At 42.0% G+C, this 27,021-nt stretch overlaps 2 protein-coding genes across 4 annotated transcripts in view; one reads left to right on the forward strand and one right to left on the reverse strand.

Moving 5' to 3' along the window:
• The window catches only part of PDE1B (phosphodiesterase 1B), a 390,572-nt gene extending 380,701 nt beyond the window's left edge, over positions 1 to 9,871 (reverse strand). For 2 of the 3 annotated variants that reach the window (XM_056562777.1, XM_056562774.1), the window contains exon 1: positions 9,263 to 9,871. In XM_056562777.1, the coding sequence (XP_056418752.1) occupies positions 9,263 to 9,320 (58 nt within the window). In that variant the 5' untranslated portion in view covers positions 9,321 to 9,871. The remainder of the gene's footprint in view (positions 1 to 9,262) is intronic. The other variant, XM_056562773.1, reaches the window with a different exon arrangement.
• A 2,319-nt stretch (positions 9,872 to 12,190) lies between these two features.
• The window catches only part of LOC130357395 (uncharacterized), a 57,771-nt gene continuing 42,940 nt past the window's right edge, over positions 12,191 to 27,021 (forward strand). Inside the window, exons 1-4 of the mRNA XM_056560088.1 lie at positions 12,191 to 13,300; positions 13,406 to 13,503; positions 13,577 to 13,723; positions 13,816 to 14,013. Of these exons, the coding sequence (XP_056416063.1) occupies positions 13,172 to 13,300; positions 13,406 to 13,503; positions 13,577 to 13,723; positions 13,816 to 14,013 (572 nt within the window). The 5' untranslated portion in view covers positions 12,191 to 13,171. The remainder of the gene's footprint in view (positions 13,301 to 13,405; positions 13,504 to 13,576; positions 13,724 to 13,815; positions 14,014 to 27,021) is intronic.

The raw sequence follows: 27,021 nt of genomic DNA on the forward strand, positions 1-27,021 counted from the left end.
AGAGCGGAGTGCTATGGACCGAATACGTTAAACCCAGTTTTAGAGGAGTAAACAATATAATTCCCCAAAGGCTTAAAGGGGTACTCCAGTGGAAAACATTTTTTTTAAATCAACTGGTGCCAGAAAGTTAAACAGATTTGTAGATAACTTCTATTAAAACATCTTTTCCCTTGCAGTACTTATTAGCAACTATATGCTAGAGGAAATTCTTTTCTTTTTGAATTTCTTTTTGTCTTGTCCACAGAGCTCTCTGCTGACACCTGACGCCCATATCAGGAACTGTCCTGAGCAGGAGAAAATCCCCATAGCAAACCTATTCTGCACTGGGCAGTTCCTGACATGGACAGAGGTGTCAGCAGAGAGCACTGTGGACAAGAAAATTCAAAAAGAAAAGAATTTCCTCTGAAGCATACAGCTGCTAATAAGTACTGAAAGGATTAAGATTTTTAACCAACAGAAGTAATTTACAAATCTGTTTAACTTTCTGGCACCAGTTCATTTAAAAAAGAAAAGTTTTACACCAGAGTACCCTTTTAAGACTGTATAGATCACTTGCAGAGACTGTTTTGTTGCTGCAGGTATGTTGGTTCCTTAGCTTTAGCTAATAGGAGGAGGTGTCACTGTCAGCATGTGAGGTGAGGCTTCAGAGTGCTGCATCAGAAAGCTGATAGAATTAGATAAAGAGTAGTGTATACAACAAGGTTTGTCACCAAAGGGAGATAGTGCCATCTAATTCACAAAGTTAATGAAAAATCAGTTAGTGTTCATGTGATTTTTAGGCTTGAGCTCTTGTCCATCATAAAGTTGTTAGTGCATCAGAGTAGGCTTGTTCATCATTGCTTTGTAGATGGTGACCTGGAGCTCTGCAGGGATGCTGAAACCTGAAGCTGAAACCGACCAGTTTTTGTCTGGTTATTTTGTCTGAGACATGTCTGAGACATGTCTGCGCCAGTGTGCGACAAGTGTGCGCCTGAAAAATCCGACAAACCCGAAAAAGGGGCGTGGTCTGTCGCAAAGGGGGCGTGGCTGGCCAAAAAAGGGCATGGTTTCACTACCCGACCGACTAGTAAAAACCCGACACTCTTAGTAAATGAGGCCCATTGTCAAAGAAGTATTGTGCAGCAAGGAAGAAGTGTTGTCACCACAGGGCAGATGGTGAGCTGACAGAGAGAATAAGTGACATTGAATGTCCTGAAAAGTACAAATTGCAAGGTGATGTGGGCTAAAACCACTCCTGGGAGAGATTAGTGTGCCCTGTGGAAGACATCAGCCTTGAAGAGAGAGCCATGGTTGTTGGGTTGTGTTTAACATCAGCCCTTAATAAGGCAAGTCTTCAGTGCAAGAAGATTAGGCGACCAAAAAGAAGAAGGTATCCTGAGCCATGACGTGTGGTGTGTTCTAAAGATTTCAATTCTGAAACATTAGGTGACTGAATGGGTGTTGGAGGATTTGCCTCTTGGGGCTCTCAGGAATAGTGCCAGGTGTGGAGAGCACCAACTGGCCCAACAGACACCATTGGAAGGCTAAGGGAAGCTTTCCAATGTAGATGTGAACCCAGACTAACTGTAATAAGGTGCATACGTCTAAGTGTAGACAGCACTGACCTGACCTGAAATCTTTATGGTGTTAACATCGACCTCTGTAGAGTAAGAGTTGCATAAGCTGTGTTCTAGAATGTTCATGTGTTCTGCACCACCAGGAATGACAAGCAACCACCTAGTGTAATTGTGCCACCTAGAGTGTATTGTAACATTTAATCTTACTCTGCTTATTACTGTGAACTGTAACCATCAAGTATGTTGCACCACTGTCATGTGAAGATAAAAAAAATTACAGTCTGCAATTGGTTCTTTAAAAGGGAACTCTTAAAAGAAAGCGGCTGGACATCTCAGTAACTCTTGCAGGGGATTGGGGCAGAGGATCAGCCAAAGAAACACAACATGGATGTTGTTCTCTTCCCTCAGGGAATGAATGATAAGTAGAGTCTGCTGGTGCTTCTATACACTAGACTGTCAACAGATATTGCAAGAGGTCACAGCAGGATTTGCCCACACCATACAAATGGTCAGCTTTATGCCAAGTCCGATCTGTCACAATGTTTCCCCTAATATTGATGTTATCTGCACTATTTCATTAGAAATAAACTCATCAGTGAATTTCTTTGACCGGGCTTTAGATCAAAACAATCCAAATGAATGGACATTTGCCAACTCGGGATCTCTATTAATGAACACAGTGCAATCCCTTTTCTGTATTTAATCTTAGAACGATGCCAAGTCTTTGGTTCCTAAATTAATAAACTATGACGCTGTGATCTCTCTGCATTTTGAACTCTGCATGGATTTACTACATCATCTAAGATGATTAAAGGGACCTGTTACACACCTCCACATTACAAGCAGATGTAGAAAGCAAAAAGTAAACTTCACCTGTTTATGGTAGGGCTGCTACTAACGATTATTTGTAAAAATCAATTAGTAAGCTGATTATTGGTTTGGTTAATCACATAAAAAACAGGGATCCTGGTTAACAGGAGGAAGTGGGGGAAAAGAGGGAGGACTGGAGGAAGTGGGGGAAAAGAGGGAGGATCGAAGGAAGTGGGGGAAAAGAGGGAGGACCGGAGGAAGTGGGGGAAAAGAGAGAGGACAGGAGAAAGTGGAGGAAAAGAGAGAGGACAGGAGGAAGTGGGGGAAAAGAGAGAGGACAGGAGGAAGTGGGGGAAAAGAGAGAGGACAGGAGGAAGTGGAGGAAAAGAGAGAGGACAGAACCTGAAGGGTTAACAGAGGATAAGAGCGAAGGGACAGCACTTGAAGAATTGACAGAGGGTAAGAGCGAAGCGACAGCAACTGACGGGTTAACAGGAGAAAAAAGAGAGGGGACAGCACCTGAAGGGTTAAAGGAAATCTGTATCTGTAATCAGTGTCAACTGCACTAACCTGTCAGTACAGACAGATAGTGCAGGTGACAATGATGACAACAATACTTACCTGGTCCCGTTCCGTGCTGTGGTTCTCCCACAATCTTTCACCGTATCTTCCTTTCTGGGGCTGACTTGAAGCAGGGGCGGAGCTTAGTGACATCACTGCTGCTGTTTGCTAACAGCGGGACCCAGCAGAGAACAGCAATGGTGACGTCCGTCCAAGCTCCAATTCGGCCCGGGAACAGAAAATACAGTGGGAAATTGTGGGAGAACTACAGCACGGAATGGGATCAGGTAAGTATCGTTGTCGTCGGAAGATCTGTGACTGCACGGAGAATGGAGAACAGAGCTTCTAGCTGGACAGGGGGGCTTCCGCGATGTCAGGACCATAGGCTTCTTGTCAACGAGGTACCGAGGAGGCGACGGCACTCCATGACGCGGTCTCTTAGTGCTGGAGATAGGCCGCAGTGCAGGCAAGGAGCATCTTCAGAAAGGCACCAAGAGGCACCAGAGAGGAGGCAGAGAGGGACATTAGGTATTAGCAATAGGAGGTATACTATGTTACTAGGCCATGTCCCCTAATGCCACCTAACAACTGATTAATCAATGATAGAAATCATCAACAATGATTTCCATTATCAATTGTTATCAATCATATTGATTTAATCGCTGCAGCCCTAGTTTATAATATGGACTCTGCAGCAGGTTTACCTAGGGTCCGAAGTAAAACATTACTTGTGCCAAATGGCAAACTCAGGTCCATTACGTCATCCAAACACAGACTTACTGCACCAGACACACTCTGTATGTATACATATACTCCTCTAAAAACAGACTGATTCCAGGAATCCTACGCAGAAACAAGTGCCTGGCACCTTTTTATTTGTATTTTGTTTGAAACACTAAGAAGCAGAAACAGTGTCCTGTTCTTGATTATTGACCAGACAAAGAATGATGTGCAGGCATATGAGGGACTAGTGGCGCTTTCTAATGATACAGGTGATGGTAACACGAATAGTGTTAGAGATCCTCTTATATTTATTCACACATCTAGGTCAGTGTTTTCCAAACAGTATGTCTCCAGCTGTTGCAAAACTACAACTCCCAGCATGCCCGGATAGCCTTCGGCTGTCCGGGCATGCTGGGTGTTGTAGTTTTGCAACAGCTGGAGACAAACAGTTTGAAAAACACTAATCTACGTCCTTCTCATTCAGAAATGAGAATGTATTTTATAAGCACAAGAAATTTCAGGTGTCAGTGCTATGATGATCCTGACTATGTATTTACAAATAACACATATAAATATTTATTTCCAGCTACTCGTCTGTATCTCAGCATATCATATTCTATGCACTGCCATCTGTCCCCGTTCCCCCCCCCCATTTCAGTTCCGTTCTTGCAGGCTGTAAATGGATTAAAAACGGTTTTTAAAAAATCCCAATGGGATTTTTTTTACGATCCGTTTACATCCGTTTGTACCTGCCTGCGCCCATTTCCGTTTTTTGGACGGCAGAAAAAACGGCCCATGCAGTATTTTTTCTTCCACCAAAAAAAAAAATCAAAAACAGAAGAAAAAACGGATACAGTAAATTTAACATTGAAGTCTATGGAAAACGGATGAGCCTTTAATGTCATCCATTGGCATCCGTTTTTTCAATCCATTTTTTGATCCGTTTTTACTTCTGAGAATGCTCAGAACAAAAAAAATTAACAGTAACGGATTCAAACATCCGTTTGCATCTGTTATTGCCTATTTTTTTTTTTTTGACAGGAGAAAAACAGGACGGGTCTAGACGCCTGTGTGAATGCAGCCTTATTCTGTTTCACGCATCGTATTGTGGTCAGTATTTTGGGAAGGTTTGCGTCTTTTTTCTCGTTTAAGCCAAAAATACCTATCAAAATACTACGTGCGAAACCAGCCTTATTGGGGAGACCCCTTTGAAGAATTTTAAGAACCATAAAGATAGATATGGACAAAAAAATTGGACAAATCAGAATCCCACACATATAAATCCATACTGGCAGGGAGAGGATGATGCTTCACTGAGAAAACTCATCTGTAGAAAAACATTCCCCTATCTGCATTGTCCCCAGTCGAAATTTCTGGGCTGACTGCCGCTCTCATTGTAATGATAATGACCGGAGAACAAGAAGTCAAGCCAGTAAATTTCCTAAATAGATTTCTATGGGACAGAGATGACAGCTTTGTGTCCAAGAACACAGCTTATTATCGGTTGGATGGTCCAGATTATCGACGTATCTCTAGCCACAATTTGTACTTTTATGATGTATATTCATTCGCATCTATGTGTCAGTAAGGCAGTAAGACAGCTATATACAGCTATACATTATTGGTCGTAGTATGTTCATATGTATGTAAGCAATGGGAGACATATATATATATATATATATATATATATATATATATATATATATATCTTACACTATATGATATTGCTGTATGCTTATGTGTATGCTCTTGATACCTGTAAAGTGGCTGCACCAGCAATTTAAAGGATCATCCAGTTCTACATGTATATAGCACATCTATATACGCAGCATGACAGCACTGCAGAAGATGACATGAATGTCTGTAGGTAGTGTGACAGGTCGATTACCTGGATGGAGCAGTACAGTCTATATTATGCAGTATTGATGCCGCAGTAGTATGTAGGATGTTTACTAGTATGAATATCCACACTGAAAGAGGTCTGATCCCAAATGGGACAGGTCACTGTATGTACTGTGTATGTGGTACATATGTAGTATGTAAGTATGCATAGCATGTATGCAAAAATGTGTGACCTGCCCAATACCTAAAAAGAGCACGTGAGTCTACACATTTTTCCTATATATGTATATACTTGCATTTCCATATATGTATACTTACGTACGTAGTTATTAGGTTTGTTTGACATATGTACTGTATGTTAATTTGTAGGGCAGGTGCAGTACCTGTATGAGTTGGGTAGCTGGATATATATACATGGCATACACATGTATTTCATGTATTAAGTAAATCTGATATATGAATATATGTATACACTGTAGGTGTGGCAGGTCCTGTATTTGGATGGTGCAGGTGAGTGTATAAGTATGCAGTGTCTATACCTGTGGTAATGTGAAAGTTAGGTATACAGTATTGATGTCCACAGTGTGACAATGTATGCAGTAAGTCTGTGTGTAGCATGTATACAGTGTATAGGAGCGGGTCAGTGTGTGTAGTTTTTTGGTATCTAGGTCTATGGTATGAAGAGTCTGTATGTCTGTAGCTTGTACGTTGTGACATGTGCAGGTATGTGTTATTGTAGTTATTATGTATTTGCATTATGTCTGTCTATAGTATGAAGAGCCCATTTATCTGTCTGTAGCATGTATATAGTATATATGAGCTGGGGGAATATGTAGTTATGTATGCGCATTATGTCTGGCTATAGTATATAGAGGCTATTTGTATGTAGCATGTATATAGTATATATGAGCTGGGGGAATATGTAGTTATTATGTATGCGCATTATGTCTGGCTATAGTATTTAGAGGCTATTTGTATGTAGCATGTATATAGTATATATGAGCTGGGGGAATATGTAGTTATGTATGCGCATTATGTCTGGCTATAGTATATAGAGGCTATTTGTATGTAGCATGTATATAGTATATATGAGCTGGGGGAATATGTAGTTATGTATGCGCATTATGTCTGGCTATAGTATTTAGAGGCTATTTGTATGTAGCATGTATATAGTATATATGAGCTGGGGGAATATGTAGTTATTATGTATGCGCATTATGTCTGGCTATAGAATATAGAGGCTATTTGTACGTAGCATGTATATAGTATATAAGAGCTGGGAGAATATGTAGTTATTATGTATTTACATTATTTCTGTATACTGTATAGTATAAAGAATGTGTATGTCTGTATGTAGCTTGTACATTGTGACAAGTCTGGGAGAGTGTGTTTAGTTATTATGTATTTATATTATGTATAAACATTATGTATGTCTATAGTATAAATATGCTATATGGCTGCAGCTTGTATATAGTGACAGGTCCAGGTCTGTGCTATGTAGTTATTATGTATGTCTATAGTATGAAGAGTGTATATATCAGTAAATTCTCTGCACATTGTGACATGTCTAGGTGTGTGTATATAGTATGTAGTAAATAGTATACAGTGTATAGAAGTCAGTGTATTTTTATGAATATACATTACGTGTGTCTATAGTATGAATAGTGTATATGTCAGTAAATAGTCTGCACATTGTGATACGTCTAGGTGTGTGTATGTAGCATATAGTATATAGTGTATAGCAGTAGTGAGTGTCTGTAGTTGTTATGTATGTGTATAAATAGCCCATAGGTCTGAATGTAGTATATAGTATATATTAGCAGTGAGTGTTGTTATGTATATCTATAGTGTGGAGAGACCATATACTTGTATGTAGTATATAGTAGCAGTGAGCATTGTTATGTATATTTATAGTGTGGAGAGACCATATACCTGTATGTAGTATATAGTGGCAGTGAGTGTTGTTATGTATATCTATAGTGTCGAGATTCCATATACCTGTATGTATGTATATAGTATATAGTAGCAGGGAGTATTGTTATGTATATCTATAGTGTGGAGAGACCATATACTTGTATGTATGTAGTATATAGCAGCAGTGAGTGTTGTTGTGTATATCTATATTGTGGAGATTCCATATACCTGTACATATAGCAGTGAGTGTTGTTGTGTATATCTATAGTGTCGAGATTCCATATACCTGTACATATAGCAGTGAGTGTATGTAGCTGTTATGTATATCTATTGTGTGGAGATTCCATATACCTGTACATATAGCAGTGAGTGTATGTAGCTGTTATGTATATCTATTGTGTGGAGATTCCATATACCTGTACATATAGCAGTGTATATTGTGTATATGTATAGTGTGGAGATTCCATATACCTGTACATATAGCAGTGAGTGCATGTAGCTGTTATGTATATCTATTGTGTAGAGAGACCATATACCTGTACATATAGCAGTGAGTGTATGTAGCTGTTGTGTATATGTATAGTGTGGAGATTCCATATACCTGTACATATGGCAGTGAGTGTTATGTATATCTATAGTGCGGAGATTCCATATACCTGTACATATAGCAGTGAGTGTTATGTATATCTATAGTGTGGAGATTCCATATACCTGTACATATGGCAGTGAGTGTTGTTGTGTATATGTATAGTGTGGAGATTCCATATACCTGTACATATAGCAGTGAGTGTATGTAGTAGTTGTTGTAGTGTGGAGATTCCATATACCTGTACATATAGCAGTGAGTGTTGTTGTGTATATGTATATTGTGGAGATTCCATATACCTGTACATATAGCAGTGAGTGTTGTTGTGTATATGTATAGTGTGGAGATTCCATATCCCTGTACATATAGCAGTGAGTGTTGTGTATATGTATAGTGTGGAGATTCCATATACCTGTACATATAGCAGTGAGTGTATGTAGCTGTTATGTATATGTATAGTGTGGAGAGACCATATACCTGTATGCAGTATATAGTAGCAGTGAGTGTTGTTGTGTACAGTATATCTATAGTGTGGAGATTCCATATACCTGTACATATAGCAGTGAGTGTATGTAGCTGTTGTGTATATCTATAGTGCGGAGATTCCATATACCTGTACATATAGCAGTGAGTGTTGTTGTGTATATGTATAGTGTGGAGATTCCATATACCTGTACATATAGCAGTGAGTGTTGTTGTGTACAGTATATCTATAGTGTGGAGATTCCATATACCTGTACATATAGCAGTGAGTGTTGTTGTGTATATGTATAGTGTGGAGATTCCATATACCTGTACATATAGCAGTGAGTGTTGTTGTGTACAGTATATCTATAGTGTGGAGATTCCATATACCTGTACATATAGCAGTGAGTGTATGTAGCTGTTGTGTATATGTAGTGTGGAGAGACCATATACCTGTACATATAGCAGTGAGTGTTGTTGTGTATATGTATAGTGTGGAGAGACCATATATCTGTACATATAGCAGTGAGTGTATGTAGTAGTTGTTGTAGTGTGGAGATTCCATATACCTGTACATATAGCAGTGAGTGTTGTTGTGTATATGTATATTGTGGAGATTCCATATACCTGTACATATAGCAGTGAGTGTTGTTGTATATATGTATAGTGTGGAGATTCCATATACCTGTACATATGGCAGTGAGTGTATGTAGTAGTTGTTGCAGTGTGGAGATTCCATGTGTGGGATGCAGTTTCTCAGGCATGTACAGGTCTGTTCACATTTGCAGGTTTCAGGCTCCGGTACCTGGATGGAGCTGGAGTGCTGCTCCGCGCTGCAGCCGCCGTGTCGCTGATTGGGACATGTCTCCAGGGGTTCCGCCTCCGCTCTCACTTGTTGTAAGTCCCGGGGGAAGCTCCCGGAGTCCCGGTTGTTCCCCGGTGTCCAGCACAGTCCCTAGTGTCCGCCAAGCTGAGCCCGCCACCGCCGCTGCCGCTCCTGCTGCTCCAGCTGTGATACACAGAGGCTCCGTGCTCGTCCGGACCGGCGGTGTATGTGTCTGCGGAGGAGAGCGGCGACCATTCACATCACTGGAGGGGGGGACGTGAGTGGGGAACAGCTCATCCACGGAGCGGGAGGGGGGAGCCGAGAGAAGAGCGAGGACGGGAGACACCACACACAGGACGGGATGAGGCGCTGACAGCTCGGGGTCAGGACAGGTGCCCGCTCCGCTCCCCACTGCTCTTCAGGTGCCGGGACGTCACAGGGGCCAAGGGCAATAAGATTAGGTGTATACTGGACGGTACACCGGAAAACATCGGATGGGTCAGCCTATGGGGCTTCTGCTCTTTCAAAACTACAACTCGGCTGTCAGGGCATGATGGGATTTGTAGTCATACATCAGCTGGAGAGCCACAGGCATGGGCATAACTAGAATACCATGGCTTTAGGGCAAAATTCTGAGGATAATACCTCCACACTATAACCACATATTATGACCACATAGTGACCTAATAATAGCACCACACCAATAAAAATCACTGGAAACAGATCAATAACACCACTATACAAGGGACAGTAATAGGGCACACCAGGAACACACATTACATAGTAAATAAATAATACCACCTTAGAAATAATACCACCTTACAAATAATACCACCTTACAAATAATACCGCCTTACAAATAATACCACCTTACAAATAATACCGCCTTACAAATAATACCGCCTTACAAATAATATCACCTTAGAAATAATACCACCTTAGAAATAATACCACCTTAGAAATAATACCACCTTAGAAATAATACCACCTTAGAAATAATACTGCCTTAGAAATAATACCGCCTTACAAATAATACCGCCTTACAAATAATACCGCCTTACAAATAATACCGCCCTAGAAATAATACCACCTTACAAATAATATCACCTTACAAATAATACCACCTTACAAATAATACTGCCTTAGAAATAATACCGCCTTACAAATAATACGGCCCTAGAAATAATACCACCTTACAAATAATACCGCCTTAGAAATAATACCACCTTACAAATAATACTGCCGTACAGTTAAATGAGGCACTCACTGACCTGTGGATCCGAGGCAAGTGTTTTGGATTGCCTGGTTAGCTTGTGCCAAAGCAGATTATTAAGTGGGTGGTTTGGATGGCAATGGGCCAAAGGCAGGGCACCCAAATCGCCCACATTATGATCTGATGGGTGGGTCAGGAGGCAGGGCCATTTTGGCCCCCTGTCCAATGGACCCCATAGCAATTGTGAACCCAGCCTCTATGGAAGATACACCACTGGTCATTAGTTGGGGAAGATTAGTATAGGACATAGCTTCTAGATAGGTTGAGGGTCCCTTCTTCCACCCCACAGGGTCATCAGGCTGATTAAGTTCCTTTTCTTATAACCTATTCAAACATCATGGACAACCAACATTATTTACTAACAATTGTTCAGGCATGATGGGAGTTGTAGTTTTGCAACAGCTGAAGAGCCAAAGGGTGGTATAAGTAATATCTTTCTAGATACCGTCAGGGCATGATGGAATTTGTAGTTTTACAACAGCTATAAAGCCACAGGTTGGGGGCACTGGTGTAAGTTATAAGTTATAGATTGGTCAGAGGTCTGCTCCTCCACTCCCCAGGGCCATCAGGCTGATTTTGTTCTTTTTTTGTGGTTTTTTTTTTCAGGATAACTTATCCCAAAAATCATAGACAATCAATGTTATTTACTGACACAATTGACGATGAAAATAAGTGATGAGTAATAGAGATACTAGAGTTGTAAAGCTAAAGACGAGTGATAGGAACACATCAGTGGCATTGACTGTGACCTGGACAATGAATTGACAAACATCTTGGACAGGGTGCCTCCAGCTGTTGCAAAACTACAACTTCCAGCATGCCTGGACAGGCTTTGGCTGCCCGGGTATGCTGGGAGTGGTGGTTTTGCAACAGCTGGAGACACACTGCATAGACAACACTGATCGATGGCACTGACAAAAATAGAGCACTGTTTTGGCTTATTTTTGTCAGTGCCATATGGAGTGGTAGAGCACACATGCAAATGGTAAGAACAGAGGACCGTGGAGCCCCATTCCGACGATTGGTCTATGTAAGCCATTAAATGATGGCTTATGAAAGTGTGTTAAAAAAAAAAATTTTTTAAAATAAAATCCCTCCCCTAACAAAAATTCAAATCACCCCCTTTTCTTCTTTTTTTAATAAAACACTGTACAAAAAATAGAAAAAATACACATATTTGGTACCACCACGTGCATAATTGTCCAAACTATTAAAAGGGTACTCCTGCCCTAAAACATCTTATCCCCTATCCTTATCCCCTAACATTATGAATATGTTGACATTCACCAGGGATGGACTCTATGCAGACACTTTATCATACTTTTAAGTCAAGATTTTTTTTTTCTTAAAAAATGTATCCACATTGATACAAGTGATACTGATAATGTTACTGAAAGTTCCATTTAGATGAACAATAAAAAAGAAAACGTAGCCTGCACTCACCGCACAGTACGGGTATCACGGCCTCGGATTCCGGACCTCCTCGGTGACGTGGGAGTAACAGCCACTGCTGACAGCGCTCAGAAAATTTTCTGTGAGCTGTCAGCAGTGGCTGTTACTCCCACGTCACCGAGGAGGTCCGGAATCTGAGGCCGTGATACACGTACTGTGCGGTGAGTGCAGGATACGTTTTCTTTTTTATTGTACTATGTATACTGATGACGATTCTCTGTCCTAGCACCGCCGTGGGTTTTTGAACAGAGACTCCCAGAGCTGGTCCTTGGTCCATAGTAGAGGATTTAGATACATGTTGCTAGTGCCGCTGTTTATTCTGTATACTTGGAAAGTGTCCATTTAGATGAATGCAACAGTCGCGGAAAAAAATCTGCCATATGTGATGTCACCTTTAGCAGACAATATGATCCTGCATTTTTCTGTGCACCTGTTTCCATTCAATTTATCCATAGCCATGATGAACCAGCATTAATATCCATGAGGTGCCTAGATGAATAAATGTGTTGATAGCTGTGTCATTTAGAAAAAGAAGGGATGGTAAAGTGATACAAGCTCCCTCATGTAATTGTGACGTCCATGACAGCTCTAAATCAATCCTTCAGTTTGCAGGAGCTTGGGGATGAAAATGTAGAACAACTATAAGGATCAGGTGATTGGCAAACTTCAATTCTCTACCATCTGCCATTGTAATTCTTAGGCTAGGTTCAGACTACGGAATTTCTGACAGAAATTCAGACGTAAAATTTTAGTCAGAAATTCCGCTTGCTAAAATCTCTAGTGTTTCTCTAGGATTTGTGAAGCGGAAAATCCGCTTAGAAATTTCTGCATGAAGAAAGGCGGTGCTCTTTCTTCAGACGGATTTCCGCCACAGAATCCCATTGACGTTAAAGGGACTCTCATTTCCTGGCGGATTTTTTTTGGAACGCGGAACGTAGGCAGATTGCAAGCGGATTACATGCGGAAAATCCGGACGGATTTGAGTCAGAAATTTAAATATGATCAGCCCACTGGTTCTTGAACTAGCCCACATTCTTCCTTTTAAATACGCCCCATATCCAGTTTGCAATCTCCATTTTCCTTTTTGGTCAAGGAGTTGTGCTTTTTCTTGTGGCTTGGTGTTTGGCTTCCTTTCAGCTCTTTCTCCACATTAATTTAATATAATGTCTGATCTGGCTTCTCCTGCAATCATTCCTGCCAAGGAACCACCAATTACGCACTTGCAACCCCCTGAGATGCGTGCTTTGATGAACATTTTGGTGAATGTCTTGCGTCGTCGCAGGCAGCGTCAGGTAATTTATTGTCAAACTTCTTTGTAAATTTTTAAGGATGTTTGAATTAACTTTAAATGTGTTGGACCAATGTGAAATAGGTTTCATTTTGTATGTTGTTTTTAGTTGGAGGCCAGGAGTCTTCGCCTTTATTGGGTTCACCCCAAAAATCTGCTGCGTGACGACCGTGGTCATATTGGTCATCTTTATGCTGAGCTCAGACGGTATGTGTGTATTATGTATCCTGTAAATTTTTTATGTGTTTGTTACCTATTTATTTTTTAATTTCTATTGTAGTTATCCGGATAAATTCTATAACTTTGTCCGTATGCCAATGGAGGCATTTGATAATCTTTTGGCCATTGTTGGACCCCATCTTCAGCGTTACCACACACATTTGCGCAAAGCAATCTCACCAATGGAGCATCTGTTGATCACCTTGAGGTAAACCTAATATATTATTTGGATTCCTATGTGGAGTTTAATTATCAAACATTGTATTTTCTCTTCTTTAATTTATTTTTTTTTTTTTTTAGATTTCTGGCTACTGGGAAAAGTTATGCCTCGTGTTGGCAAATCAACCATCAGCGGTATTGTGAAGGAAACATGCACCATGATTTGGCAGTACATGCAGCCAATTTCATTGCCCAGTCCAAACCAGGAGAGATGGCTTCAGGCAGCATCAGGATTTCAGTCTGTTGCCCACTTTCCCAACTGCATAGGCGCTGTCGACGGTAAGCATATTCGTGTACAGCAGCCACTGGGATCAGGATTACGCTTCTACAATTATAAAAAGTATTTTTCTGTGGTCCTGATGGTGGTGGCTGATGTTCAGTACAAGTTTATTGCTATTGAAGTTGGCGCCTATGGCAGTACCGGGGACTCACGGGTGCTGATGTCTTCAGAATTTGTCCGTCATGTCCTTCAAAATCAAGTGACTCTGCCTCCACCAAAGCCACTTGCTGGTACCCTGAATCCACTTCCCTATGTTTTCGTCTCTGATGAGGCTTTCCCACTTCTGCTGAACCTGATGCGCCCATACCCACAAAGGGGAATTGATGACCGGAAGCCAGTGCTCAACCAGAGGCTTACCCGGGCACGGCGCTTCATGGAGTGCGCATTTGGGATCATGGCTGGGAAGTGGAGGATCTTGAGCACTGCTATTCAGTTGGATGTTGACCCAGTAGACTCAGTCATTAAAGCGACATGTGTTCTCCACAGCTATATTCTGGACTATGCTAGCCCCGATATAGAAGAGGAGGAACATGTGTCGTGGGGTGAGTCTACTGGGTCATGGGGTTCTTGCCGCACAGCTCAACAAGCGATAGTGGTTAGAGAAGCATTCTCTTCCTATTTCCTAATTACTGAAGGTGCCGTTCCCTGGACAAATTGACAGCCTTTTGTTGCTAAATAGGTTGGCCATTTGAAGATGTCTTCTACAGACAAGAAGATGCTAATTTTTTTAAAATTTTTTTTGGGTGAGATATGAAGAACATCACCCGTTGTAAATGTTGTATCATGCTAATTTTGTGTGTTATAATTTTTTTTTTTACAAAAGGATGAGTAGTAAACTCAAATTATTATTTGCCTCAATGTCTTTAAATTTTTTTCGTTACCATATCCTGTATTCAGCATTCTGTATTGGTTTTCAAATTGATTTGGAGATGTATTTTACTTGTCATACTCTTCAAACCAAATTAGACAAAAATGGATTACAAATTTTGTGTGTATTAACCATGGCATCCTGAGGTCCTGTGTGGAAAATAGTTCAAAGTAGTAGATTTTGCCATAGACATGCCACAAAATATCAATGGTCAATGTGATTAGATTATAGTGTAATGATTTGGCAAACTGATTATAATGACAATGTCATTGAATCTAAAATCTTCCACCTACATTAACCCCTTCCCGCAAATGGACGTGTATACAAGTCCATTTTTTCTGTGACTTAATGCAAATGGACGTGTATACATGTCCAATATATTTTCTATCACCATGTCCGTTGGCATGGTGATAGAAACGTCATCTCAGCTGTCCTGGACAGCTGACCAATTACATTATGCAGCAGGGGACCAATAAGACTGGTCCCCTGCTGCAGATCGTTGTCATTAGTCAGTCAGTTAGTCACTGACTAATGACAATGACTTGCGGGGTTCCGGGCTGATCGGGTCTCTGGTGACCCGATCGCCCGGAAAATAGGGAGGATCGGAGCAGTCAGAGACAGCTCCGATCCATCCTGAGTGATAGGAGTGAGGTGGCAGCTGCCACCTCGCTCCTAAACCCCTGCCATTGGTCGTTAGGACTAGCAACCAATGGCAGAAGGGGGGCGGGAGGTTAGAGGTGAAATCCCCGCTCTGCCCGAGCGGGGCGAAGATGGTGGATGGTCCCGGGACCAACGATCATGTCCCGGGACCGGCGATCGTGTCGGGACCCGCGGCGGTATCCGGACAGACAGCGCGGGACCGGCGGAGGCAGCGGCGGACGCAGCAGTGAAGATCAGCGGTAAGTGATCTTCACTGCTGCGTTCCAGGAGTTGCCAAACTACAACTCCCAGCAAGCCCAGACAGCCAAAGGCTTTCTGGCCATGTTGGGAGTTGTAATTTTGCAACATCTGGAGGCCCACAGTTTGGAGACCACTGTGCAGTGGTGTCCAAACTGTGCTCTTACAGATGTTGCAAAACTACAACTCCCAGCATGTCCAGATAGTCCAGGCATGCTGGGAGTTGTAGTTCTGTAACATGTGGCCCTTCAGATGTTGCAGAACTACAACTCCAAGCATGCCTGGACAGTCTGGGCATGCTTGGAGTTGAAGTTTTGCAACATCTGGAGGGCTACAGCTTGGACACCACTGCACAGTGGTCACCAAACTGTGACCCTCCAGAAATTGCAAAACTAACTCCCAACATGTCTTTCGGCGGTCTGGGCATGCAGGGAGTTGTAGTTTTTCAACAGCTGGAGGCACCCTTTTTGGGAAACACTGAGTTAAGAAACAAACTCAGTGTTTTGCAACCAGTGTGCCTCCAGCTGTTGCATAACTACAACCCCCAACATACACGGACAGCCAAAGGGCATGCTGGGAGTGTTAGTAGTATGCCTCCAGCTGTTGCATAACTACAAGTCCTTGCATGCCCTCAGTTGTCACTGCATGTTGAGAGTTGTAGTTTTTGCAACGGCTGAAGGCACACTGGTTTTGAAGCTTGTTACCTAACAGTGTTTCGCAACCAGTGTGCCTCCAGCTGTTGCAAACTACAACTCCCAGCATGCACTGATAGACCGTACATGCAGGAAGTTGTAGTTTTGCAACAGCTGGAGGCACACTGGTTGTGAAACACTGAGTTAAGTAACAAACTCTGTGTTTTGCAACCAGTGTGCCTCCAGCTGTTGCATAACTTCAAACCCCAGCATGCACGGACAGCCAAAGGGCATGCTGGTAGTGGTAGTTTTGCAATAGCTGGAGGTTTGCGTCCCTCCCCCCCATGTGAATGTACAGGGTACATTCACACGGCCGGGGTCTACAGCAAGCTTCTTGCTACAAGTTTGAGATGCAGCAAGTTTTCTGCCGCAGCTCAAACTCCCAGCGGGAAGCTCGCTGTAGACCCCGGTCTTGTGAATGTACCCTAAAAACACCACACTATACTACATTACACAAAATAAAAAGTAAAACGCTACATACACATAACCCTACACAGCCCCCCTCCCCCCCCAAATAAAACATTTCTCATATGACGCTGTTTTCAAAACGGAGCCTCCAGCTGTTGCAAGACAACTCCCAGTATTGCCGGACAGCGATTTACTTTCCAGGCATGCTGGAAGTTTTGCAACAGCTGGTGGCACCCTGTTTGGGAAACACTGCCATAGGGTATTTTTGGTATCGGAGGCAAGTGTCATTCTTGCATCCTGTTCCGTCCTTATGCAAATCCCTTATTTAGTTCTCAAATGCGCATGTCGCTCTCTCACTTCAGAGCCCTGTCCTATTTCAAGGCAACAGTTTAGGGCCACATATGGGGTATTTTCGTACTTAGGAGAAATTGGGGGGGCTTTTTCTCCTATTACCCCTTGTAAAAATGTAAAATTTGGGGGAAAACCAGCATTTTAGTGAAAAGTCGTCAAAAACCTGTGGATGGTTAAGGCTCACTGTACCCCTTGTAGGGTGTAGTTTCCATAATAGTATGCCACGTGGCTTTTATTTGCTGTTCTGGCACCATAGGGGCCTCCTAAATGTGACATGCTCCCCAAAAACCATTTCAGAAAAATTCACTCTCCAAAATCCCATTGTCACTCCTTCCCTTCTGAGCCCTCTACTGCGCTGATCGAACACTTTACATACACATATGAGGTATTTCCTTACTCGAGAGAAATTGGGTTACAAATTTTGGGGGGATTTCTCTCCTTTTACCCCTTATAAAAATACAAAAACTGGGTCTACAAGAACATGCGAGTGCAAAAAATGCAGATTTTGAATTTTCTCCTTCACTTTCCTACTATTCCTGTGAAACACCTAAAGGGTTAACACACTTACTGAATGTCATTTTGAATACGTTGAGGGGTGCCGTTTTTATAATGGGGTCATTTGTGGGGTATTTCTAATATGAAGACCCTTCAAATCCACTTCAAACCTGAACTGGTCCCTGAAAAATTCAGATTTAGAAAACTTTGTGAAAAATTAGAAAATTGCTGCTGAACTTTGAAGCCCTCTGATATCTTCAAAAAGTAAAAACATGTCAACTTTATGATGCAAATATAAAGTAGACATATTGTATATGTGAATCAGTATATAATTTATTTGGAATGTCTATGTTCCTTACAAGCAGAGAGTTTCAAAGTTCGAAAATTGCACAATTTTCAAATTTTTTATGAAATTTTGGAATTTTTCACCAAGAAGTGATGCAAGTATCGTCGAAATTTTACTGCTATGTTAAAGTAGAATATGTCACGAAAAAAACTATCTCGGAATCAAATTCATAAGTAAAAGCATCCCAGAGTTATTAATGCTTAAAGTGACAGTGGTCAGATGTGCAAAAAAACGCTCTGGTCCTTAAGGTGAAAATGGGCTTGGTCCTTAAGGGGTTAAATTCCCATGTTGAATCAACTATACTTGACCATGGATATGTTGTAATGTCAATATCCCAATATAAAAGACCAGAGCAAGTTTAGCGACCCCCTAACATCTTGAGGATCTCCTTATATTTGGATAATAAATTAACAGACACAACATTTTTATTTTTTTATGTGTAATTGTAAATTTGGCTAACTAGCCATAAAATTTTCTAAACATTTTTTTTACATTTGAAAGCAACAATGCATTCAAAATATATTTTTACAAGATAAATATCTGGACAGAAAATGTACAAACAATGCAACAAGAAAATATGTGGACCAACTTCAATTATGCTCATGGGAAAAATCACAGATTGTGATATGTGGGTTCTGAAGAAAAAGACTCCAATGCAGATGATGCAGAGGGGTTGTGGTGGCTAATTACACTGCTGCTAGGGTATTGTGTTTGAAAGGGAGGATGGTAGGGGTAAACCCCAGAAGAGGACCGAGAAGGTGGGGGGTTGTAAGTACCCACATAAAAACCCTCGGTTTGTGTGGAAATATTGTGTGCAGGTGGTGGAGGGCTGGGGGCCCTGTGTCCAGCTGTGATGTGCAAATTTTCAATCATATCCTCTAATGGAGGCAGGGCCTGGGGGGAAAGAAAGACTTGCGCAACAGCGTGACAGTATGCTTTAAATGGTTTTGGCGGTCAAGAGCCACTTTACGGCAGCAAGACGCCATTTCATACCAAAAATAAGAATTGTCATCACTGCTGTCAACCCTCCGAATAAATGATAGAGCTTGACTTTCAACCTCAAGCTGACTATCAGTTATTCGGAGGGATCTACTGGTCCTTCGAGCAGTGGGTGGTCTGGTGGTTGTTTGTGAAGAAGGTATGTTAGTGGCTTCTTCAATCTCTTCAATCTCACCAGCAGCTGGTGTAGGTGTGCTGCTGGGGGGCTGATCAGTGCTAAGGTTAGACACATCCTCCTCTACATTCAGATGTTGGTCAAAATATTCCAACGGATTGGATGGGCCTGGTGCTTCAGATTCCAAAGGTGTGTCTGAACGTACTGGCTCCGACCTTGTCAAATTTTTAGGAGCTTAGATATTTTTGGAAGGGGAGTATGGGTGATAAACATGCATGCAGAAATTGAACATGTACTTACGGTCGGAGAACTCTGTTAGGGCGTAAAAATTGAAGTTGGTCCTCATAGGGTATTTTTTTCCTTTTGCCACCAGCTGACCCACTTTTTTCTGCTTTCTTGATACCCTTCACAAAATAGTCGCTTGTAGATTTCCATCAGTTTCGGATGTCCTTTACTATATAGTATTTTAAAATGTAACAAAAAAAAAATGTAAACATTTTTAGCTTGTAAAAATATAATAAACAAAGATCCAGGTACAAAAATTCAAGCAAAATCATCCGTTAATTCAATTATTGTTGATTGTCTTGCAATATATAAGGCTATGATTAATGTACATGTGTACACCAAGGGAATATAAACACAAAGATAAATAGGGATCTAAATAGTTGGATCAACTTCAACTATAATTTTTAATAAGATAAAAGTGTACACGAGGAATTAAAAGTACAAAGATGTATGTTACTTAGAAAAATTAGATTGGCATCCTTTTCATTATTTGATGTTGATAAATTGTACAAGTTATAAATAAAAAAATTATACCAAACTTACAAATCTCATTCTGAATTGAAGAAGACATTTAATCAAAGTTGTCAAATGAGGCTACTGCAATCTCATGCCATGCTTCTTCACGTCTGGTTCTATTAAAATATTCACCATGGCCCTTATCCCAAATCCAGGGACAACACTCTACCTATAACCAAAATTTTGGGACAAAACAAAAATTTATAATACCAGATTCACCATATTTTTAGAACTACATGTGCTTGTCCAAATGCAAATCTCCTCAAGCCCATAGTACACTGTACATGCTGCCATTATAAAACTAGGTGTATTTGTAAACATGTGCTGGGCTACATTTGTGCCGGCCCCAAAAAATAAATAAAAGGATGCAGTAGGAATGGAGAAAAATGTATTTAACGAAATGTTTCTTTTTTTTTTTTTAACAAAATTTTAATTCATTTTTAATAAAGTGTGTGTGTGTGTTTCACATTTTTTTTCTCTTTTTTTATTTTTATTTTTTTACATTTTTAGGTAGTACTATTGCTCCCAGCATGGAACAGACTTTTCCATGATGGGAGTAGTAGTACCTGTGCTAATAGACATGTCGCCCCGGTTGTCACTACTGACACCCGCTGCGATCGTCCATAATAAAGCAGAGATGCGGAGCAGCTCTATACAGTGCTCGCATCTCTGCTCTGTACTCCGGCCAGTGATGTCAATAGAACCAGAGTGGTAATTGGCTGAATGGTTGCAGACAATCACCGCTCTCAGAGGGAAATATGAATGAGTGATGTTCTATTCACATCACTGGCTGGAGTATAGTGCAAAGATGCGGAGCACAGGACAAAGCCACTCCACATCTCTGCAATAGATAGGACGATCGCATCGAGTGTCAGGAGTGATACCCACTGTGATCTGTCCTTAACTGTCCATGCTGGGAGCTGTAGTACCTGCATTAATAGACAGATCGCAGCGAGTGTAATTTCTGACACCTGTTGCGATCTGGCTATTAATGCAGGTACTACAGCTCCCAGCATGGAGCAGAGTGTGCTCCATGGTGGAGTAGTAGTACTTGCAGTTAAAGGAGAACTCCAGAATAGGAAAATTATCGTCCATACTGCCGGCAGTAAAAAAATAAACAGGTGCATACCTTCCTTTGCTCCCCCCCGGTGCCTCCGGTAACCGTGTCTGGCCTCCGCCGCGATCCTCTTCCTGGTTGCTGGTGGTCGGTGAGTCATACTGCACTCAGCCAATCACCGGCCGCAGCGAAGTCCCGACTCGGCCGGCGATAGGCTGAGCGGCAGTGTGACATTTTCGGCCCCGGCAGCCGGTGCCGGTGTAGTGAAGAATTGTGTGTCTTGAAGCGTTCTCACACTGCCGTTCAGCCTATCGCCGGCCGAGTCGGGACTTCCCTGTGGCTGGTGATTGGCTGAGTGCAGTATGACTCACCGGCAACCATGAAGAGGATCGTGGCGGAGGCCTGAGCCGGTTAACAGATGCCCCGGGGGAGCGAAGGATGATATGTACCTGTTTATTTTTTTTTACTGCCGGCAGTATGGACGATAATTTTCCTACTCCGGAGTTCTCCTTTAAGGACAGATCACAGTGGGTGTCACTCCTGACACCCGCCGTGATCCTCCTGTATAATGTATAGATGTGGCCGGACGCTCTTCTATGGTCCCCTGCACCGCCGTATATATACACCTATTCATATTTCCTGCAGAGGGTTGTGATTGGCTGGAACCATCTGGCTTATCACAGCTCTCTGGGGAAATATGAATATATAATATATATATATATATATATATATATATATATATATAGCAGTTCAGTGGACCATAGAAGAGTGGTCAGCCGCATCTATAAATTATGCAGAAGGATCGCAACGGAACCCGGCAAGTGTTCCATGCTTGGGGTAGTAGTACTACCTATAAAATGTTGAAAAAAAAATGAAAAACACACCCACACAGTACATTTTTATTATTGTCGGCTACATTTTTATTGCCCTGCTCGCCCACATAAATTGATCCCTGTTTATAAAATTAATAATAATTTTGTTACAAAAAAGATAGATTTCTTTACATTTTTTTCCATCACTACTGTATCTTTTTGATTTTTTTTTTTAACTGGTACCCTACGAAATTTTAATGAAAAACGTATCTCCATAACTTTTTTGGATCACTAGTCCAAAAAAGAATAAAAACCGCTGGCAAAAACGCCAAAGTTTAAACTAACATGGTGTTTTTCTTGGCGTTTTTGCTCTCCCATAGACTTCTATGAGAGGAAAACGCCACGGTTTCTGGGCAAAAAACGCCAAACTAGGTTTTGTTGGGCGTTTTGAAAAACCAGCCTCTGAGCCAAAATTGATGAAAAACGCCAAAAGGATAAAAAAAAATGCCAAACTGAAAAATGCCAAGTGGATCTGGCATTTTGCAGTTTACTATTGACTTGCAGCCAACATCTGGACGCGGGAAAATTGGCGTTTTTTATGGCTTTTTGGAACAACAAAAAAACATCAGTGGAATTCCAGCCATGATTTCTAGAAAAAGGAAATAAAATGTTCTTATGTAGTATATTAGAAAGGTTAATGTTTTCCAAGATGTACAACATCCCATTTAAAGGGGTATTCCGGGCAAAAATATTTTATCCCCTATCCAAAGGATAAGGTGTCTGATCGCGGGGGGCCTGCTGCTGAGACCCCCTGCGATCTCCTTGCTGAATCTCCAGTTTCGGAAACCTCCAGGTTTCCGGGTCTGGGGACGTGACCTTGAGAGGGGCATTCATGGCTATGGGACGGGCGTGACCTTGAGAGGGGCAGTTTCTATAATGGGGTCATTTATGGGGTATTTCTAATATGAAGGGCCTTCAAATTCACTTCAAAACTAAACTGGTCCCTGAAAAATTCAGATCTTGAAAATTTCGTGAAAAATTTGAAAATTGCTGCTGAACTTTGAAGTTCTCTGATGTCTTTCAAAAGTAAAAACATGTCAACTTTATGATGCCAACATAAAGTAGACATATTGTATATGTGAATCAATATAAAATTTATTTGCAATATCCATTTTCCTTACAAGCAGAGAGCCTCAAAGTTAGAAAAATGCAAAATTTTCCTTTTTTTTTTTAATTTTGGAATTTTTCACCAAGAAATGATACAAGTATCGACAAAAATTTACCACTATGTTAAAGTAGAATATGTCACGAAAAAACTGTCTCGGAATCAAATTCATAAGTAAAAGCATCCCAGAGTTATCAATGCTTAACCCCTTAAGGACGCAGGACGTACTCAAACGACCCCTTTTCCTGAGCCCTTAAGGACTCAGGACGTTTGAGTACATCCTGTCAAATCCCAGCCCCCCGCCGCTAGCCGGAGGGGAGCCGGTGCCCGATGCCTGCTGAAATCGTTCAGCAGGCATCGCGGCATATTGCCCAGGGGGGTCATGATGACCCCCCATGTCAGCGATGGCCGCAGATCGCTGGACAATTCAGTCCAGCGATCTGTGGCAGATTCCGGGTCAAATCGGGTCTCCAGTGACCCGGTGACCCGGAATTACAGGCTGTTCGGGGCCGTCTCCGACGGCCCCGAACAGCCATAACCTTCAGGGGGGAGGTGGCACCTCACGATTGCCCTGATTCGTCGTCCGGTTTACCGGCCGACAAATCAGGGCACCTGCTGCGGGTGTCACTCCCGCAACCCGCTCCGCCCCTCTTTCAGAGCACGTGAGCGGGTGCGGGACGTAGACCCCGGGAGCTGGGGACCCCGATCCCTGGCATCAATGTTGGGATCGGGGCCCCAGGAGCGGCGGCGGGACTGACCTGGGCCCAGAGCAGCAGCAGGAGGTGAGTGACAGCCTCCTGCTGTTGCTTAGCAACAGCTTCCAGCATGCAAAAAGGGCATGCTGGGAGCTGTAGTTATGCAACAGCAGGAGGCAGACCACCACAACTCCCAGCATTCCCTTATGGGCATGCTGGGACTTATAGTTTTGCAACAGCTGGAGGCACATTTTTTCTATGGAAAAGTGTACCTTCAGCTGTTGTATAACTACAACTCCCAGCTTGCACAATTAGCTAAAGTGCATGCTGGGAGTTGTAGTGGTGCATCTACTGGTTGCATAACTACAACTCCCAGCATGCCCGTTGGCTGTCGGTGACTGCTGAGAGTTGTAGTTTTGCAACAACTGAAGGCACACTGGTTGTGAAACACTGAGTTAAGTAGCAAACCAGTGTGTCTCCAGCTGTTGCATAACTACAATCCCCAGCCAAATAAGTATTCCTCCAGCTGTTGCATAACTGCAAGACCCAGCATGCCCTTCTGCTGTCCGTACATGCTGGGGGTTGTAGCTTTTGCAACAGCTGAAGGCACACTGGTTGCAAAACACTGAGTTTTTTTACCAAACTCGGTGTTTCACAACCAGTGTGCCTCCAGCTGTTGCAAAACTACAACTCCCAGCATGCACTGATAGACCGTATATGCTGGGAGTTGTAGTTTTGCAACAGCTGGATGTCCCCCCCCCCCCCCCAATGTGAATGTACAGGGTACACTCACATGGGCGGAGGTTTACAGTAAGTATCCGGCTGCGAGTTTGAGCTGCGGCAAATTTTCTGCCGCAGCTCAAACTGCCAGCGAGAAACTACTGTAAACCCCCGCCCGTGTGACTGTACCCTAAAAACACTACACTAACACACAGTAAAATAAAAAGTAAAAAACACTACATATACACATAACCCTACACAGCCCCCCTCCCCAATAAAAATGAAAAATGTCTGGTACACCACGGTTTCCAAAACGGAGCCTCCAGCTGTTGCAAACAGGCACCTTGTTTGGGAATCACTGGCGTAGAATACCCCTATGTCCACCCCTATGCAATCCCTAATTTAGGCCTCAAATGCACATGGCGCTCTCACTTTGGAGCCCTGTCGTATTTCAAGGCAACAGTTTAGGGTCACATATGGGGTATCGTCGTACTCGGGAGAAATTATGTTACAAATTTTGGGGGGTATTTTCTGCTTTTACCCTTTTTAAAAATGTAAATTTTTTGGGAAAAGAAGCATTTTAGGTAACAAAATTTTTTTTTTTTTTACATATGCAAAAGTCGTGAAACACCTGTGGGGTATTAAGGTTCACTTAACCCCTTGTTACGTTCCCCAAGGGGTCTAGTTTCCAAAATAGTATGCCATGTGGGTTTTTTTTTGCTGTCGAGGCACCATAGAGCTTCCTAAATGCGGCATGCCCCCAGAGCAAAATTTGCTTTCAAAAAGCCAAATGTGACTCCTTCTCTTCTGAGACCTGTAGTGCGCCAGCAGAGCACTTTTCACCCCCATATGGGGTGTTTTCTGAATCGGAAGAAATTGGGCTTCAAATTTTGAGGGGTATTTTCTGCTATTACCCTTTTAAAAAATGTAAAACTTTTGGGAAACCAAGCATTTTAGGTAAAAAAAAAATTATTTTTACATATGCAAAAGTCGTGAATCACCTGTGGGGTATTAAGGTTCACTTTACCCCTTGTTATGTTCCCCGAGGGGTCTAGTTTCCAAAATGGTATGCCATGTGTTTTTTTTTTTTTTTTTGCTGTTCTGGCACCATAGGGGCTTCCTAAAGGTGACATGCCCCCCAAAAACCATTTGTTGCTCCTTCCCTTCTGAGCCCTCTACTGTGCCCGCCGAACAATTAACATAGACATATGACATATGTGCTTACTCAAGAAAAATTGGGTTTCATATACAAGTAAAAATTTTCTCCTTTTTACCCCTTGCAAAAATTCAAAAATTGGGTCTACAAGAACATGCGAGTGTAAAAAATGAAGATTGTGAATTTTCTCCTTCACTTTGCTGCTATTCCTGTGAAACACCTAAAGGGTTAAAACGCTGACTGAATGTCATTTTGAATACTTTGGGGGGGGGGGGGGTGCAGTTTTTATAATGGGATAATTTGTGGGGTATTTCTAATATGAAGACCCTTCAAATCCACTTCAAACCTGAACTGGTCCCTAAAAAAAAGCGAGTTTCCAAATTTTGTGAACAATTGTAAAATTGCTGCTGAACTTTGAAGCCCTCTGGTGTCTTCCAAAAGTAAAAACACGTCAATTTTATGATGCAAACATGAAGTACACATATTGGAAATGTGAATACATTTTTTTGGGGGGGGAATATCCATTTTCCTTACAAGCAGAGAGCTTCAAAGTTAGAAAAATGCAAAATTTTCAAATTTTTCATCAAATTTGGGGATTTTTCACCAAGAAAGGATGCAAGTTACCACAAAATGTTACCACTTTGTTAACCCCTTAACGACGCAGGACGTATATTTACGTCCTGCTCCGGCTCCCGCGATATGAAGCGGGAACGCTCCGCGATCCCGCATCATATCGCGTCGGTCCCGGCGCTAATCAACGGCCGGCACCCGCGGCTAATACCACACATCGCCGATCGCGGTGATGTGCGGTATTAACCCTTTAGAAGCGGCGGTCAAAGCTGACCGCCGCTTCTAAAGTGAAACTGAAAGTATCCCGGCTGCTCAGTCGGGCTGTTCGGGACCGCCGCGGACAGCTGATCGGACACCGGGAGGGCTCTTACCTGCCTCCTCAGTGTCCGATTGACGAATGACTGCTCCGTGCCTGAGATCCAGGCAGGAGCAGTCAAGCGCCGATAATGCTGATCACAGGCGTGTTAATACACGCCTGTGATCAGGATGAGCGATCAGTGTGTGCAGTGTTATAGGTCCCTATGGGACCTATAACACTGCAAAAAAAAAGTTAAAAAAAAGTGTTAATAAAGGTCATTTAACCCCTTCCCTAATAAAAGTTTGAATCACCCCCCTTTTCCCATAAAAAAAATAAAACAGTGTAAAAAATAAATATATAAACATATGTGGTATCGCCGAGTGCGTAAATGTCCGAACTATAAAAATATATCATTAATTAAGCCGTACGGTCAATGGCGTACGCGCAAAAAAATTCCAAAGTCCAAAAATGCGTATTTTGGTCACTTTTTATAACATTAAAAAATGAATAAAAAGTGATCAAAGAGTCCGATCAAAATAAAAATCATACCGATAAAAACTTC

The sequence above is a fragment of the Hyla sarda genome, chromosome 2 (genome assembly GCF_029499605.1).
Source record: "Hyla sarda isolate aHylSar1 chromosome 2, aHylSar1.hap1, whole genome shotgun sequence".
Classification (NCBI taxonomy): Eukaryota; Metazoa; Chordata; class Amphibia; order Anura; family Hylidae; genus Hyla; species Hyla sarda.